Raw genomic sequence first — 17,687 nt, 5'->3', positions numbered from 1 at the left:
ATTTTGGTTAGTTTTCCTGAAATCCTGGCTTGCTGGTGACTACTACTTTTTGCATTAAAAAAATATCTCTCAAATTACAATAATTCCCTGGGTTAGTTATTAATACAGACTCTTATCTACAGACTGAATCAAGTGTTAACTCAGAAGTTTATTTCCTATGCTAAAAAAGTAGTTTAAGCTTTTTAATGCTAAGTGAGTCTCTAGTTTGTTGCACATGATTTGTAGATTAATTTTAAAAATAAAATAAAAAACTCAAAACACTGATTTAAGATTTTCTTATAAAATCCATCTCAGGTTAGTCTATCTACTTTTCTAATTTGGAAATAATTACAAGTTTGGTTCATTTTATATACAAGAAAAATGACAGTAAAAATAAAGTTGATATTAAAATAACAAAAAATAGCACAGCAAATAAAATAAATAAAGCTAACATGACCTTCCAAATGGATGGACAATCAATCAATATATTAATTTACTTAATACTTCTTAACTTTCTTAAATCTATTACTGCTGATTTTACTGATGGCATTCACCACCAAACTATACCTATAAAAATAATCTAATATTTCCTGTGACATATCATGGAACAATGAATCTACTATTAGATAATATACAAATAAGTAATTTGTAAACTGCTCAATGTTCAAACACAGCTGATACGAACTAAACAGAAGTACGTTATTCATCAGTACTTTCTACAAATCCAAAAACTTTTGAAAATGACTGTATTTTAAAAATATTTCTTTTGACTTGATTTATCATCTGTATCACATATCACATATATTTAGGTCCTACCCAATAATATTTAAAGTAAACTTTGATGTAAACTTTTACATCCTGCAGTGCACATTATAAAATGTAAACAAAAGTTTTCTTAGTGAAAAGAGTAAGGAAGAATATATGCATAACAGAGTGCATGAAAAAAATGTTCTACATATAGCTTTAATGATCATATGGAATAGAAAAACAATCATGTTTGCAGTCAATTTGTGCTCAGATAATATCTTAATGAAAAATAAAATTACTTAAAACAATTTTTATAGAAGACAATATTAAAATTTCATTAACATTAATTTTAATGCTTCTATTTTGATCTTCCTTTGCTGCTCTAACAATAATCAATTATGATCTCAGATTAGCCTGTATTATTAGATTGCTTGATTCCAGATCTATGGAGTGATTACTTTCCTGTCTGTAATGCTATTCTATGAACCAGTCATTCATTGTCCACAGCTATCTTAATTTGCATTGTATTCCATTACAGAAATAATTTTGTTACCAAAGTGTAAGTATTTTCCTTTTCTTTGGCTTTTTAAAACCTTGAAAGGATATGTACAGATTTTTTATTATATTTATACAGCAAATATTTTGTAGGTCATCAGACTAGACTCTTATATAGATACTTATTGACAACAGATGCTTATAGTTTTCCATGCGATAGCATGTGCATTAAGATTTAATTGGCTCATCACCTGAGTGTATTGGAACTGTTAGCAAATAAAGGGCATTTTAAAAGGGGAGCTGAGCATTTTACTGAAATAATGAAACTTTTTTTTTTAAAGCAATTTTAATTAAATAATGCAAAGGTACATTTGGTTAAACATTTTATAAAAATTCAAGCAAAATTAAAAACTTAGCCAATTTCAACTTTTCTACAAATTTAACCAGTAACTACTTTGGTCAGATCCACCTTTAGCTGAATTAATGAGAACTAGGACAAAGGACATTGAAGTATTCTCCTCCCCACAATGGAGGTTTTTCTCACTTTCCACACTGCATAGCCACTACATGGAAACTCCCAGAATGATGAGCAATTCAGTCATGCTCTACACTTCTCTTTTCAATGAAAAGTGATGTATCACCTTGTTTTGCTTTTGACAAAATATGAACTAAACACAAGTATATAATAACAAGAATCCAAGAGTAGCCCATACACAAGTCAACTATGTGTATGATTTTATTATTTAAAGCCCACCATTCAGCTTAGTCTAAAGAAAGGGAAATAGTTTTGTTTCTTTTTCACTAATGATACTGATGACCAGTCAATTTAAGGGAGGGAAAGTCCAATACAACTGTTTATAATCCAGTCCGATGACACAAACTACTTCAGCTTCAGAACTTTGGACTTATTGCCTCTCCCCAAAACAGGTCAAACACTGATGGCAGACACAACAGCATGAAATCTTTTGGCATATAAAAGTTTAATACAGGAATGATCCAAGGAATAGTCCCTGCCATGTCTCCTCAGCTTCCCCTTTTGTTTCTTCATCTGTCACACGTGACCTGGTTAGTATCCAAATTGTAAACTCACAGCCTGCACACACCATATATTCCATTTTGAGTGTGTGTGTGAACGCCCCTCAGTTAATGCCAATTGACTGAGGTAAAACAGTGCATGATTGTGCTAGAAAGTATTCAGCGATGAACATCCGTTGAATGTTAACTTTCTTAAATCAGTGAAATAAAAAAGGAAATTTTTTTCCTTCTGGCTGAAGTTGGACTTAATTGGATTCTGGGTGTCAGAACTGGTACCACTTTTTATCTTTGTATTTCAACATCATCTAAAGAGGAAGAAAGTGGGGGGGAGAGAAACATTTTTAAAATGCCAGAACAATGGTATTTATAACTGGTTTCTATATTTTTCAAAAACATTGTGTTATTCTGAAACATTCTCTAGTGTTACTATATTGCTTACTTCAAATCATTTCATTGAAAGTGTTAAGAACTGTTCTATTTAGAGGAAAAAAGTGACTACAACCATTAAGAACTAGCTGGGAAGGTCCTCAAATTTCTTAAGAGAGGTGACCCTAATTTGGTGACTAAGCTAATAAAACTACAAATTACTTTTCTTCTCACTTAATAAATGAAGAACCTGAGGCTTCTAGGGGCTACTCATGTCAACATAATGGTGAACCTGGGATTTGAGTTCAGGCTGTCTGATTCAAGAAGCCATGACTGTAACCACCTCAATGTACTATCTTCCTTAGACTCTTAATATGACTGAAGAACATCTAGCAGAAGAAAAAAGCTATGAATTTGAGCTTTTTGCTAACTATTTAGAGTGTGGATATATTATGAAATCATCAAAAATGCTATGTGCCTTAGGGATCATTCAGTTAGATGGTAGAGCTCTGACAACAAAAATCTAGTCCTGGATTGAAGGCTACTAACCTACATCTGTGATGCATGTGGGCACATGTACAAGTACTCCCACAAAGGACCTCTCAATCTGTTTGAGGTCCTGAACAAGTATTTCCCAGGTCATGTTACCTCTTTCATGCATTCTAGATTTCAGCTCTCTTGAGCAAAGAGGAGATGACTTTTGGTTGAAACATTTAAGGGAGAGTTATTATTAAAGATTTAGGTGCACAAGTAAAAAAAATAATTTTGATATGGTTCCTTCAGACAACAAACTCAAAATATCAAGGGACAATCTAAGAATTAAATATGGGGAAGTACCCCATGTCAAAGCATGGAACGGCAGAAGTGCAAAAGTGAAAAAAAAATGTGTATTTTACATAAAGTCTTATTTTAAGTTCAGTTTTTAAGAAGCACTATGTTAGTCCACAAAAACATGTTTATCAGAGGTCATTTTGAGATCCCCTACTTTTTAGCATCTGTTTCTGAGCTCTACCATGACTTAAAAGTACTTCAAAATGAGTTCAATGCAAAATGAATCTGGTTACCCTTCCATATTAATTGGTTTCAAGATAAACTTAGTATTGTTTATTTGCATCAAAATGTTATCCATTTTAATTATTTAGATTTACCAGGCAGAATCAATGAGGCGAATTATTTCCTTCTCTAGGACAAGGTGAGAGTATACTCTGAGGTATTAAGGAAAATTAGCATTGTTATGCATTTGCTAAGAAATAGTTGCAAAGATGTTGGCATTGTTTATAGATCCTGAAGGTGAGCAGATCTTCCAAATTTATAAACTTCAGTAAGAAATCAAAGGTTACTGAGACATATTCTTGTAAAGGTTCCCTCTGGTGGCAAAAATCAGGGATTTGTGCTTGTACAAAGGATATAAGCAAATTCATGTATACAGAAATACACAGCTATATAAATATAATAATGTTCATACTTGCTTTGTCTAGGGTTTGTTGAAATATATGTTGGACAGACATACCTCATGAGCATGTTTAGAAAATGAATCTGCACTTGATAACATAGCTGCTGTTCTTTCTTCTAAGTCACCAAGCTTCTGCCCTCTTTCATCCAGTGCCAACCTGGCTCGTGCCAATTCACCAACAACTCCAGAGGCTGCCCCTTTCACACCTTCAATGCCACCAGGGCCAGGGATATGCTGTGCAAGACTCCGTGAAGCTTTTCCTGAGGATGACTCTCCAACTAAAAGGATTTGATAAATGAAAGAGTTAATTCAAAAGCTGAAGATTTCTATTAATAAAATCCTACCACAAATTTTCATTTGAATGACAATATAACTGGAATATTTATATATATAACTATCATTAATGTTTTTCTTTTATTATAATGTATTAAATCAGTTCTAGATACTTCTTCCAAACATGCAAAATACTAGGCACATTAATAAATACCCATATTGATATATTAGTTCATACAGCATGACTTGTGCAAAAAAAGGGTGGTAATTATCTGTTGAAACGAGTAGTAAGCATACTGACACCAATTTATACAATCAAATATTATTCTTAAGAGTTCAGAAAATTAGAGATTATTAACTTAAAGATTTTACATTCAAATGTATAGATTTAAATATACAAATTTGATTTAGTTTTACCCCATAATTCCTAAAGACTATGTTTAGTCTCAGAAGAAAAATGAATTTAATCAGTATTCTATTTTAGTCTCCAAAATTTGTAGATATCATACATTTGTTATCTCCATTTACTCTGTCTTTACAAAACAGATCAATTTTTTCCTTCAAAGGATCATTGTTTCTCTTCCCTTCAGAATCCAGACCCTGAATATCTAATACCTATTAAAGTCTTAAATTCTTACAAGAGTTATTCCAGATTCATTCCCTCTTCTTTCAGTTTACCTTTAAAGGTTAACAATTCAGTGGTTTTTAGTTTATTCACAAGGCTGTACAACCATCACTTCTATCTAATTTCAGAGCCTTTCATCACTCCCAAAGAAGCCCCCACACCTGTTAGTAGTCACTTTGCACTCTTCTTCCAGTCCTTGTCAATTACTAATATAGTCTTGTCTCTATACATTTGCCTATGCTGAACATTTCATGTGATGGATTCATACAGTATGTAACCTTTCATGGCTAGTTTATTTCACTGAGAATAACGTTAAGGTTCATCTATGTTGTAGCATATAACAGTACTTTTTTCCCTTTATGTATGAAGAACATATTATTGTATGTATACATTTTGAATATCCATCCATTAATTAATAGACATTTGGGCTGTTTCCACTTTTTGGTTATTATGAATAATGCTATCATGAACATTTACAGAAACTTTTGTGTGAATGTTTATAATTCTCTTGGGTATGTGCCCAGAAGTAGAAATGTTGGGTCATATTGTAACTTGATGTTTTAACCTTTGAGGGAACTGTAAGACAATTTTCTGAAGAACATGGACCATTTCTCATACCTATCTGCAATGTACAAGCATTTCATGTTCTCCATATCCTTGCTAACATCTGTACGTATGTCTTTGAGAGCCAACCTTGTAAGTATGAAGTGATATTTCATTGTGGTTTGATTTGGATTTCTCAAATAACAAATGATACTGGGCATCTTTTCCTCTGCTAATTGATCAGCTGTACATTTTCTTGGGAGAAATATCTATTCCATATTTTCCCCATTTTGAAATTGGGCTATTTGTCTTTTTATTATTGAGTTGTAAGTGTTCTTTATATATTCTGGATACTAGATCTTATCAGATAGCAGATATACTACTTGCAAATATTTAACTTTCTTTGGACTATCTTTTCACTGTTTTCTTGATATATTGTTTTGAAGCACTGTTTAAAATTTTGACAAATTCTAATTTATCTACTTTATTCTTTGGCTGCTTGTGATTTAGGTATCATATCTGAGAAACCACTGCCTAATCAAAGATCACAAAAATTTTTACCTATGTTTCCTTCTGAGGGTTTTGTATTTTAGCTTAGACTGAGGTCTTTTACCCTTTTTGAGTTTATTTTTTATATGCTGTGAAATTGGGTCCAACTTCATTTATTTATTTATTTTTGTATGTGGATATCCATTTGTTCCAATATCATTTGAATTTTCTTGACATCCTTGCAGAAAACCAATTGACTATAAATATTACAGGTTTACTTCTGGACTCTCAATTCTAGTCCACGATCTATATATCTATCTTTTAATATTTATTTTTTTTAGTTTTTGGTGGACACAACATCTTTATTTTATTTTTATGTGGTGCTGAGGATCGAACCCAGCGCCCCGTGCATGCCAGGCGAGTACGCTACCGCTTGAGCCACATCCCCAGCCCATATATATCTATCTTTATGCCAGTATCCCTCTATATTGATGACTAAATCTTTGTGGTAAATTTTGAAATCAGAATGTGTAAATCCTCTTGGTATGTGCCCAGAAGTAGAACTGTTGGGTCATATTGTAACTTGATGTTTTAACCTTTGAGGTTAAAACATCAAGTTACAATATGACCTACTTTTCTCTGCCATACTGTTCTACCATGTTGCTCTACCTCACCTTAGTCTTCTTTTTTGGGGGATATTAGTTTTTGTATGGCTATCTGTATTCCTTGTATTTTTTAAAAAAAATTTTTTAGTTATACATGGGCACAATATATTTTGTTTATTTATTTTTATGTGGTGCTGAGGATTGAACCAAGGGTCTCACACATGAGAGGCGTTTGCTCTACCACTGAGCCACAACCCCAGTCCCTGTATTCCTTGCATTTTAATGAGTCTTAGGAATATCTTGCTTTATGCAAAAACTCAGTGTGATTTGAATGGGTATTGTTAAGTGTATAGATCAATTTGGGCAGTACTGATATCTTAATAGTCTTAAGTCTTCCAATCCATGAACATGAGATGCTAGTTCATTTATTTATGTCTAACTTTCTTTATATTTCGAAGTTTTCAGTGTACATGTCTTTTACTCCTTTTGTTAAATTATTTTCAAGGGGTTTATATTGCAAACAGAATTATTTTCTTAATTTCTTTGATTATTTGTTGCTAGCATATAGAAATGCAGTTGTTTTATACAGATCTTATATCTTTTAATCTTGCTGGACTTTTTTGATAGCTGTAATTTTTTTGGTGGATTTCTTAGGATCTACTTCATGCAAGACTCTATTTGCAAATAAAGAGTTTTACTTTTTCCAGTATGCATGCCTTCCACACTTCATTTTCTTGCCTAATTGTCCTTAATGTGGTAAATTACTGATTGATCTTTTCTTTTTAAAAGGACAAATCAACTTTGAATTCTTGTGCTTGATATATTATCCTCATTGGTTAATATTGGATTTGTTATATTAATATGAAATTTTGAATTTTATATATATATATCCAAAGGTGACAGTTGCCTTTATTTGTTCCTTTCTCAGAGTGTTTAGGTTTTTACTAGAAGGGTCGTGTTAAAATGAGTTGATAAGTGTACATTCTTTTTTGATCTGTTTGAAAAAGACAGTGTGGAAGTAGGTTTTTTCCCCTAAATATTTGATAAAATTTACTAATGGAGCCCAGTTTGTACCCAGAGTTTACTTGTGGAAGTCTGAAATAACAGTTTCAATATCAAATAAGTATATTGCTATTTTTTTATTGTTTTTTTGTCCATCTTGTTTTTTTTTTTTTTTTTAGGAATTTATTTACTTCACCAAATATTTAAAAAATTTTTAAATAAAATTATGTTTCATTTCCTCATTTTAAATTTTTACTTAAAATATTTTTAATGCATTGTAGTTATATATTATAGTGGAGTTCATTTTGAAATATTCATAAATGCATATAATATAATTTGCTCCGATTCAATCCCCAGTACTTTTTGTTTATTTTCCCTTCTCTTCCCCTGATCTTCCTTCCTCTACTCTACTATACTGTTCTTCCCTCTATTTATTATTTCTTTTAATCGGTGCATTATAGTTATACATAAAAGTGGAGTTCACTGTGATATATTCATATATGCACATAGTATAATTTGGTCAATTTCATTTGAAAATGGTAATAATAACTTCAGTGATAGCTGTTTTCTCCATCCCTACAGTGATCACTTTTCCTTTCTTTATTCTTGCTTGGTTTCACCAGAAGAATCAACATTTTTAGCTTTTGTTATAGACTAAGTGGTGTGTGCCTCCAAAGTGCCTATGTTGATATTTAATCGCCAATGTGATGTTGGGCATGGGGCTTTTCAGAGGTAATTAGGTTATGAGAGTGGAGGTCTCATGAATGGGATTAGGGCCTTATAAGGGCCAGAGAGCTAACTTGCCTCTTTTCTCCCATGTGAGGATACTGAAAGAAGATGGCTATCTGAAAACCACCAAGAGGACTCTATTTTAGTCAGCCTTTTCATTGCTGTGATCAAAAGAAGTGACAAGAACAATTTTAGAGGATGAAGTTTATTTGGTGCTCATGTTGTCAGAGGTCTCAGTCCTTAGAAAGCCAACTCCATTTCTTGGGGACTAAGGTGAGGCAGAACAACCTGGTAGAAGAGTATGGCAGAGAAAAGTAGGTCAGGATGTTGCACCCAGGAAGCAGAGAGAGCGAGCTCCCATCACCAGGAACAAAATGTGTACTCCAAAGGCATGCAACCCCCATGACCTACCTCTTCCAGCCATATCCTATTTGCCTACAGTTACCACCCAGCCGATCCCCATTAGAGAATTAAACAACTGATTAGGTCAAACCTTTCTTAACCCAGTTATTTCACCTTTAAACTTTTTTGCAACATCTCACAAATGGCCTTTTAGGGATACCTAATATCTAAACCATAACAGACTCTCACCAAGAACTTGACTCTACTGAAAATCTGCTCTTAGATTTCTAACCTTCAGGACTATGAGAAATAAATTTCTATTGTTTATAAGCCATCTGGTCTATAATATTTTGTTATAGCATCCCAAACTAAGACTGTTTTGGTACATATATATTTTTGCTGTGTATTTATTTACCATTTCATTGATAACCTTAATCTTTTTTACTTTACCTTTCTATTTTTCTAACTTTTTGAGATGGATGCTCAGTTTAATCACTTTAATGTTTTCTTTTTCTAATACTTAGTATATACTTAGGGATACGAATTTTACTCGTAAGTGCTACTTTGTATAAATACCAAATGCAAAATGGTTTTTGTCTGCCTGTTAAATCAGTCAATGGGTATACTGATTGATTGGGAAATTGTCTTTTCTAATAGTCATCTCAATATTTGTTTTTCTTGACTTTAAAGAGAAAATATTAGTTGTATTCAAATACTGTTTTAATGTCTAGTTTTTGTGACATTAATAGACTTATACCAAGCTGGCTCTTCATTTGTACTGAGGCTTTTCCATCTTTTAAAGTTTCAACCTTTGTATCCTTAGGTTTTAAAGGTGTTTTTTACATGCAATGAATATTTCTTTCATTTAAAAAATTTTCCTTGTCTTTTAAATGAAACATTTATTTTACCTATATTTGCTACCATTATTTTCATTTAAGTTAAATCTGTCATCCTTTATGTGCTTTGTACTTATCCCACTTGTTTTGTGTTCTTTCCTTTCTTGCTTTCTTTTGGAAAAACTGTGGTTTTTCCTACTATTCACCTGGAAGCTATAGGCCATTAGTCTAGATTTTAGAAGTTACTCTAGAAATTATAATTACTAATTATACTTATATTCTTATACATCAATTTTCCCCAAATCATTATTTTCTACACCTATGACATTCCAATGAGAATAATTTTCTTTTTATCTCAAGCACACCTTTTAGAATTCCCTTGCATGTGGTGGCAAGTCTTACTTCTTGTTCATTTGCCTAAAAATGTCTCATTCTTGAAGGCTATTTTCTTTGTGTATAGAATCATAGATTAAATATTATCTTCTATCAACATATAAAAGAGCACCTTATTATCTGTTAAGTCATGTATCAGTCTATAACATGTTAAAAGACACATCATTTTTCTCTATCCAGTTTAAAGATTTTTCTTCTTATGTTTAATGTATTATATAAGTCTATCTAGTTGATGAGTTTATAAAAAACAACTGAAATTCATTAGACCTCTTAAATTTGTGCATCAGCATCATTTCTCAATTTAAAAAAAATTTAGACATGTCTTTACATATTGATTCTTTTTATATTTCCTTCTTGAGGTTTAAATATGTATTAGATTTACTCACTGCAAGTTCTATTTTGGGGGCTCTCCTCTATACTCTACATGTTTTTGTTTTTTTTGTGACACATTTTGGATGGTTTCTTCTTTAAGTTATGAATTCTCTCTTCATAAGTTGTCTAATTTGCAACTTATGCCTATTCAGTGATCACCATTTTGTTTTTTTCATCTTTAGTTCCAGTACTTCATTTTAGTTTTTTTTCCCTATCTATGAAATTTTTATTTATCATCATGAACATGATATAAGTTGACCAACCCTAATCCAACTGTCCAGAATCCAAAACTTTTTGAGAGCTAACATGATGCTCAAAAAATTTCAGATTTTGTAGCATTCCATATTTTCAGATTGAAACTGGTAAAAGTCTATGCAAAAATTCAAAGACTCCAAAATTCTAAGGATTGAAACACTTCTGCTACCAAGCATTTCGGTTAAGGGATATTCAACATGCATGAATAATTACTGCATAGTTTGTGTCTGCAAATTTCAGTATTTTAAGTGCTACAATCCTAATTCTGCTTTTTCTGTTTTACTTTTCAATGTTCCTGGTTATCTATGACTATATGACTATATACTTAAAAACCTATATTTAAAGATTTAGAATATGTTACCTCTTTCAAAGAAACTCATCCCACCTTCCTCACCCATTTTCTAGGTTCTGAGGAATCCAGCAGTCTGGGAAAATCTTAATGAACACTTAAAGTTTTCCAAGTCACTCAAATAATTTGAAGCTGTGCTGAAGTTTGTGTAGACAAAGGCTAGTTTGTTCCCAATTCACCCTTACTCTTAAATTGTAGCCCTTTGGGATCCTTGCAAAGAGGAAGAGTTATTTCAGGGTTCCTGTCCTTGCCAGCCTGGGAGACTATCCTGCAAGCCCTAACACAGTTACGTATCTCAGCTTCCTATTTCAAATAAGCAGAGTATTCCCGGATAGGTTCAGCACTCTGGATTCTCATGCTTTCTCATGGGTACTATACTTCCTGCTAGAATTTGGAAAAGTTTGAAGAAGTGGGCTAGAGAAAGTCTATAATGCTGGAAGTGGAGCTTAATGGATGATATTGGTGGGGCCTAGGTAGAACAGAATGCTGACAGAAATGCAGAGAGTAAAGGCCGTACTGATGAGGTGTGTGATAGAAATGAGGACACTCTTGGGAATTGGATTAGAGGCCACTTGTGTTATATTTTGGCAATTTTTTTTCCCCTACATTTTGTCCATGCCTTGAGTCTAGTGAGGCTGAGTTTAAAGGCGACAGACTATTTAATCTGGTAGAGAAAATTTCAAGGCAGCACAGCATTCAGTCAGTGCCATAGATAATGTTGGCTGCTTTTAGACAAATTTACATTACAATTGGGAGCACAGGGCACAAGAAAAAGCATTAAAAAATTTGCAGTTTGGCCAGAATATATGTTTAAATTTAAGGTCAAGGAAGGTGAGGGTATTAAAGATTAGAAACTTTAAAAGGAAGCCAAGTACTGTGCATTGAGACAAAAGGAAAGATGCCTTGAAGGCAATTCAGGAACAAGCAAGACCCTACTCACTGTAGGTTCAAAGGCTTTTGTTTGAGAAAACAGCTCTGAGGGCATAAGATTTGCTAGCACAAGACCACTTAGTGAATTTTTTTGTCTGTGTTCAGCTGTCTAGGGACTCAGAGACCAATGTAGACTTGGTCCATATAGGCCTGGATTCTGCTCCAGTTGCTGGCGTACCCTGGCACTGTCCACTGATGCTTGTTTTGCAGACATGTAGAATCCAAGAGTTATGGAGTCATGGAGGTTTCTACTGAGATTAAGAAAAAAAAAAAAAAAACATACAAAGAAAAAACAAACCCACAAAAACAAACCCACACAAACAAACAAAAAACTAAACCAAACTAAACCCTGGGCAATCGGGCAGTGTGTGTGGCAGTTATAAGTTTCTGAAAGCATACCTTGACAGGGCAATGAGTGAATCTGTGAGAGAGAAGCTGAAGCTGCAATGGAGATCCAAGGAAGTGACAGAAGCTAGGAATGGTGGAATACCCAATGAGGGAAGCTACAGGCAAGTAGAGCCAGCAAAAGAGAAAGGCTTTGTGGCTACAGCCAGCAAGGCTATAGGAGCAGGGCTGCCCAAGCATTTTAAGAGCTCACATCATGCCACCATGGCATGCCAGACATGGAGCTATGCTTTGCATGCTGGATTTTGGTCTTGCTTTGGTCCCATTCTTACTATTTTTCTATTCTTTTCTTTTGAAATGGGACTGTTTCCCTTGTGTCGTTGCATCTTGGAAATATGTAACTTTCTTTTTGATTTATACAGGGGCTCATAGCTAAGAATTTCCCTTGAGTCTCAGAGGAGACTTTGGACTTAGAGTTTTGAGTAATGCAGAATAGTTGATAATTTGGGAACTGAAAGCATTTTGCATTGTGAGGTAGATATAAGTCTTTGGAAGTCAGAGGTTGGCTGTTATAGTCTGGATCTTAAGTGTCCCCCAATGGCTCCTGTGTTAAAAGTTTGGTTCCAGCTCATGCCACAGTTAGGAGCTGGTGGAACCTTCAGGAGGTAGATCACAGTGAAGGGAAGTTGGATTACTGGGGATGTGCCTTTGAACGGGAAATTGGGATCCTGGCCCCTCCTCTCTCTCTGGTTAGCTGCTGTATGCAGTGAGGAGCTCTGCAATATCACACACTCTCTACCATGATGTTCTTAACCTTACCACAGGCTCCAAATAACCGACTATAGACTGAAACCTCTGAAACTGTGAGCTTTTATAAAAGAAATCTCTTTCCTCCTTTTAAGTTGCTTTTCTCAGGTATTTTACACAGACATGAAAATCTGACTGACACAGTTATGAACTAAAGGCAATCACAGAAATAAAATAATGATGATCACATTTAGTATAAATAAATACTCTTTAAATTATTCATGCAATTTGTGAATACTTCTTTTTAGCCACTTGAAACTATTCTGATTTTGGTTCCCTGAGAAACATATTTTCTTGATTTGGGACATAAAATAAATAAATAATTTTATTTACTCTTTAAAAATATGAATATATTATTCTGACAAAGCGGGAAAGAGTGAACATAATTTTACACATGTAAAAAAATACATGACTTGAATGTTTCTGTACTATGAAGATATATCATCCAAATTAAATAAATCAACTTACATAGTTCTTCTCTATCAAGGGACTGTGCACCACCTCCAAACAAGCCTTTAAAGAATCCCCTGTTTGGTGCTTCAGGTGTTTCTACAGGAGTGAAGAGTTCACCCAACATCTCCTTTAAAATCAAAACAAATGTAATTGTTAAAGCTTCAGGGAAACTAAACTGTATTAAAAGCATCACTGTAAACTCTCCAATGTAACTTTAGAACATTAACTTTTGAGATTCACAAACAATTAAGCAGAATATTTCGAACAACCAAAGTACATACTGAATTATTCAACAGTAAGTTTCTAAGATTCAATTTACTAAGACTAACTGCTATTTGCTCCTTTTACTGGATTACCTTATTTGCCCTTCAGGCAAAGATGATATTTCTGCTTATACTGAATGGAGATTTTAATCTTCAAGACAAAATTTTCATGTAATTCTTATCGAGATCGAGAATTTATAATTTGGCTTTCTTACATTAGAAAGAATTATACTTTCTACTAGCAGGTCAAGAATTTCAGTGTAATAATAACAAAATATAGAATTAGAATTACAACCTTGAGCTGAGTTAGAAAATCAGTAACTTTTATATATCAGTTTCCTTTTTCATGAACAAATACAGGAAAATAATTATGCTAATATATAACTGGAATTGTATACAATTCTGTTAGGGACATGAGAAGGGTTCCTTTTACATTGTCAGATTTTCCTGAAATTACTGTCAATATTCTTCAGGGAACATTAATGGTAAAAGCCAGTTTAGAGAAAGGAAAGATTGCTGACATGCTACTGATTTTGCTGAGAATACATGAAGAAGGAAGAAGAGCTTCTATTAGAAATGGATGGTACAACATTATTTATAAGGCAGCTATAAAAGTAAATTAAAAATATATTGAGTTTTGGGATTATATTTTTCTCTATTAAAGAGAAGCAGTTACTATATAAAGGCCAAGTACACACACAATGGCTCCAGGTAGGAGTTTTGCTGTACTCTAGTATTACATTATAGTTGGAGTAAAAGTATGAATTTTCATGGTTACTTCCTTAGGGCTAGGCTAAAATAGGATGTACAAAAGTTTTACTTTCAGACATATTCATGTTAATGTTGTCTCTCAAGCCAGATGGCAAATAGGAAGAGATAATTATTAATACTACATGGCACAAGTTTCATTTATAATAGTTAAGTGGACTTAAGGCCTTCCATTTTAATTTTGTTTCCTTTGGAACTGAACAGACATTTCACAGAAGAAGAAATACAGTCAAAAAATATATGAAAAAATGCTCACTATGTGTAGCAATTAGAGAAATGCAAATTAAAACCACACTGAGATTCAATCTTACTCTAGTCAGGATGGAAATTATAAAAAATACAAGTAACAATAAATGTCGATGAGGATGTGGGGAAAAAGGTACCCTCATACATTGCTGGTGGGACTGCAAATTGGTGCAACCACCCTGGGAAGCAATATGGAGATCCCTCAGAAAACTTGGAATGAAACCACTGTTTGACCCAATAATTGACCCAATTATTCCACTCCTCAGTATATACCCAAGGGACTTAAAATTAGCATACTAATTAGACGCAGCTCAACTCACATCATCTAAGCTATGGAAGGGCAACCATCCTAGGTGCCCTTCAACAGATGAACAGATAAAAAAAATGTGGGATATGTACACAATGTAGTATTACTCAGCCATAAAGTAGAATGAAATAATGGTATTTGCCAATAAATGGATGAAACTGGATACAATTATGCTAATTCAAAAAAGCCAACTCTCCAAAACCAAAGTCAAAATGTTTTCTCTGATATGCGGATGGTAACACACAATAAAGTAGGGGTGGGTAGAATAGAAATTTATTGGATTATCCTAAGGGGAATGAAGGGAATGGAGGGGCGATGCGAATAGGAAAGACAGGAGAATCAACTGGATATAATTTTCCTATGTTCATATATGAATACATGACCACATCAGGTACAACCATAAGAATGGGATCCTAATTAGAATAAGATACATTCCATGTTTGTATAATATGTCAATATATTCTACTGTCATGTATATCTAAAAAAAATCCAAATCCGAAAAGGAAAAAATAATTGTTTCCTTTGGATTTTTAAAGTACAGCAGAATTGGAATAAAAACATCATAAATTTAATAATTCAAACTTGTTAAAACTACCACAGATATATTGAACCTATTATCACATGGAATTATGTTAGACTCTATCAACATAAAATTAATTTTAGGCATATTTCCAACCTTCTTAAATTGTATTTTACAGATCCTAATTTATATTTATACTTTTGATAGATCCTTTTACAGATTTTATTGGTCTTAAAAATTATTTAATTCTATTGTGCTGATATAACTATAGCAACAATAATGGCAATACAACTATTATTTGAGAGTCTAACATGTTAAACCAAGAGTAATATGATATTTATAAATATAAATGTGATATTTATAAATATAAATATGATATTTATAAATATAAATGTGCTTACATTTATTTAACCTTACTTTAAAATTATGACTTATATTTCCTAACTTATTTTGTATTTAATGAGCTTGCAATTATATAAATGTAGAGTAGGAAATACAAGGGAAAAAAATTACAATTGTAGAGAGTCACTGTATTCCATGTAGAATGAACATAAACTTTGAAAACAGATGTGAGTTGGATTCTTTGCCTTTTATTAGCAGAGGAAACTTAGGAAAATCAGTCTCTTAGACAAAGGTTTCTTTGATTTTCAAAAGGGAAATGATACCTGTCACTCAGAAATATTAATAGGATTAAAGATAATAAACACATAGATGCCCAAAACAGATATTAATGACATAAATACAAAAATATCCTTTTTTACAGAAAGAATTTCTTTTTTGTAAGAAATAAATTTTTAGAAAATATACATGTCATTTTTCAATAGGTTAACATTAAAATCAGATATCTTTAAATGAAGTTTGAAATTAAATGTATGAGGCTACATTATCCATAGTGTATGAATTTGGGGAAAACACTAAATAATATGCGTTTTCCATGTACTTAAATAAAGATTTTTAACTGTGATTAATTTTATTATTTAGAATTATTAATGAGTAGTAAATGTTGGTAAAATCTAAAATAAACTTGTATTTTCTTTGGCTATCTTCCAAGTCTATGCATAGTAAACTACATCTAGGACTTTTAAACTAATCTAAAATGTAAATACACAGAAACAAATACACTTATCTGATTTTTCACTCTTGGAACTTACCTCTCTTATATGTGAGCTAACAAGCTTGGGTAGTAAAATTTAGGATTAATTTCATAAATGAATCAAAGTTTGGGCTTTGAGTATCATTGTACACTTTTTTCTAATACACTAAATAACATCAATTTTAATAATTTTAAGAAAAACCTATGTTGTAAGACTATTGAATCTAAAAAATAAGAATGCCAGAGATAAGTGCAGCTATATACTTCATTCCAAAAGTATCATACGTTTAAGAAAAGTTAATAGTTCAACTGGAATCAGTTTTTTATAGTGAGTACTTGAGGTTTTACTTATAAACATTATCTTGAGGTACTTACTAAGTTACTTACTACTTGTTTAATTAAATTATGTTTTACTTCTATGTTTTTGTTTGTTTGTTTGTTTTTTAAATACAGTGCTGAGGATCAAACCCAGGGCCTCACGTGTGCAACAAAAGCACTCTACCACTGAGCCACAACCCCAGCCCTTTATCTCTATGATTATGGTAAGTTTTATTTAAGGAATCAAAATAGTCTCTTTGGAAAAATAAGATTGTAAGCTGCTTTGTGTTTTTGCTTTAGAGTATGATTAAAATAATGCTACATAAAGAAACTAAAGCATTTCAGTCTATAAACATGTATTTTGGCTAACTGCCTTTCAATGATAATAAAAATTCCTCAATTTATTATTTTTTAGAGTTTTTTGAAGCAAAATTGAAGTACAAAATTGTACATATTTAAAGTGCACAATTTGGAAAGCCACCTTATGTATATGCCCATGAAATCACTACTATAATCAAGATTATGAATATATCTGCCACATCCAAATTTACTTATGGTCCTTTTTGAAAACTCTTCTCACATCTCTATTTTCTATCCTCAAGTAACTGCTGACCTGCTTTCTTCACAATATATTTGCATTTTCTTGAGTTTTACACACAATATGTACCCTTTTACTTTGCTTCTTTCACTCAGCATAATTATTCTGAGATTCATAAATGTTGATTATATCAACAGTTTAGAAAACATAC

The 17,687-nt window shown here is 32.5% G+C and overlaps 1 protein-coding gene across 6 annotated transcripts in view; it reads right to left on the bottom strand.

Moving 5' to 3' along the window:
• Nucleotides 1-1,933: 1,933 nt before the first annotated feature.
• Nucleotides 1,934-17,687, bottom strand: part of Stxbp5 (syntaxin binding protein 5) — a 180,444-nt gene continuing 164,690 nt past the window's right edge. For all 6 annotated transcript variants that reach the window (XM_058573613.1, XM_046427358.2, XM_046427360.2 and 3 more), the window contains 3 exons: nt 13,439-13,550; nt 4,133-4,353; nt 1,934-2,561 (listed from right to left, as the gene is read on the bottom strand). In XM_058573613.1, the coding sequence (XP_058429596.1) occupies nt 2,520-2,561; nt 4,133-4,353; nt 13,439-13,550 (375 nt within the window). In that variant the 3' untranslated portion in view covers nt 1,934-2,519. The remainder of the gene's footprint in view (nt 2,562-4,132; nt 4,354-13,438; nt 13,551-17,687) is intronic.

The sequence above is a fragment of the Marmota monax genome, unplaced genomic scaffold, assembly GCF_021218885.2.
Source record: "Marmota monax isolate L192 unplaced genomic scaffold, Marmota_monax_Labrador192_F-V1.1 WCK01_AAM20220418_F8-fsc00114, whole genome shotgun sequence".
Taxonomy (NCBI): Eukaryota; Metazoa; Chordata; class Mammalia; order Rodentia; family Sciuridae; genus Marmota; species Marmota monax.
Note: the sequence above shows the minus strand (reverse complement) of the source record. Positions and strands in the feature narration are given on the sequence as shown.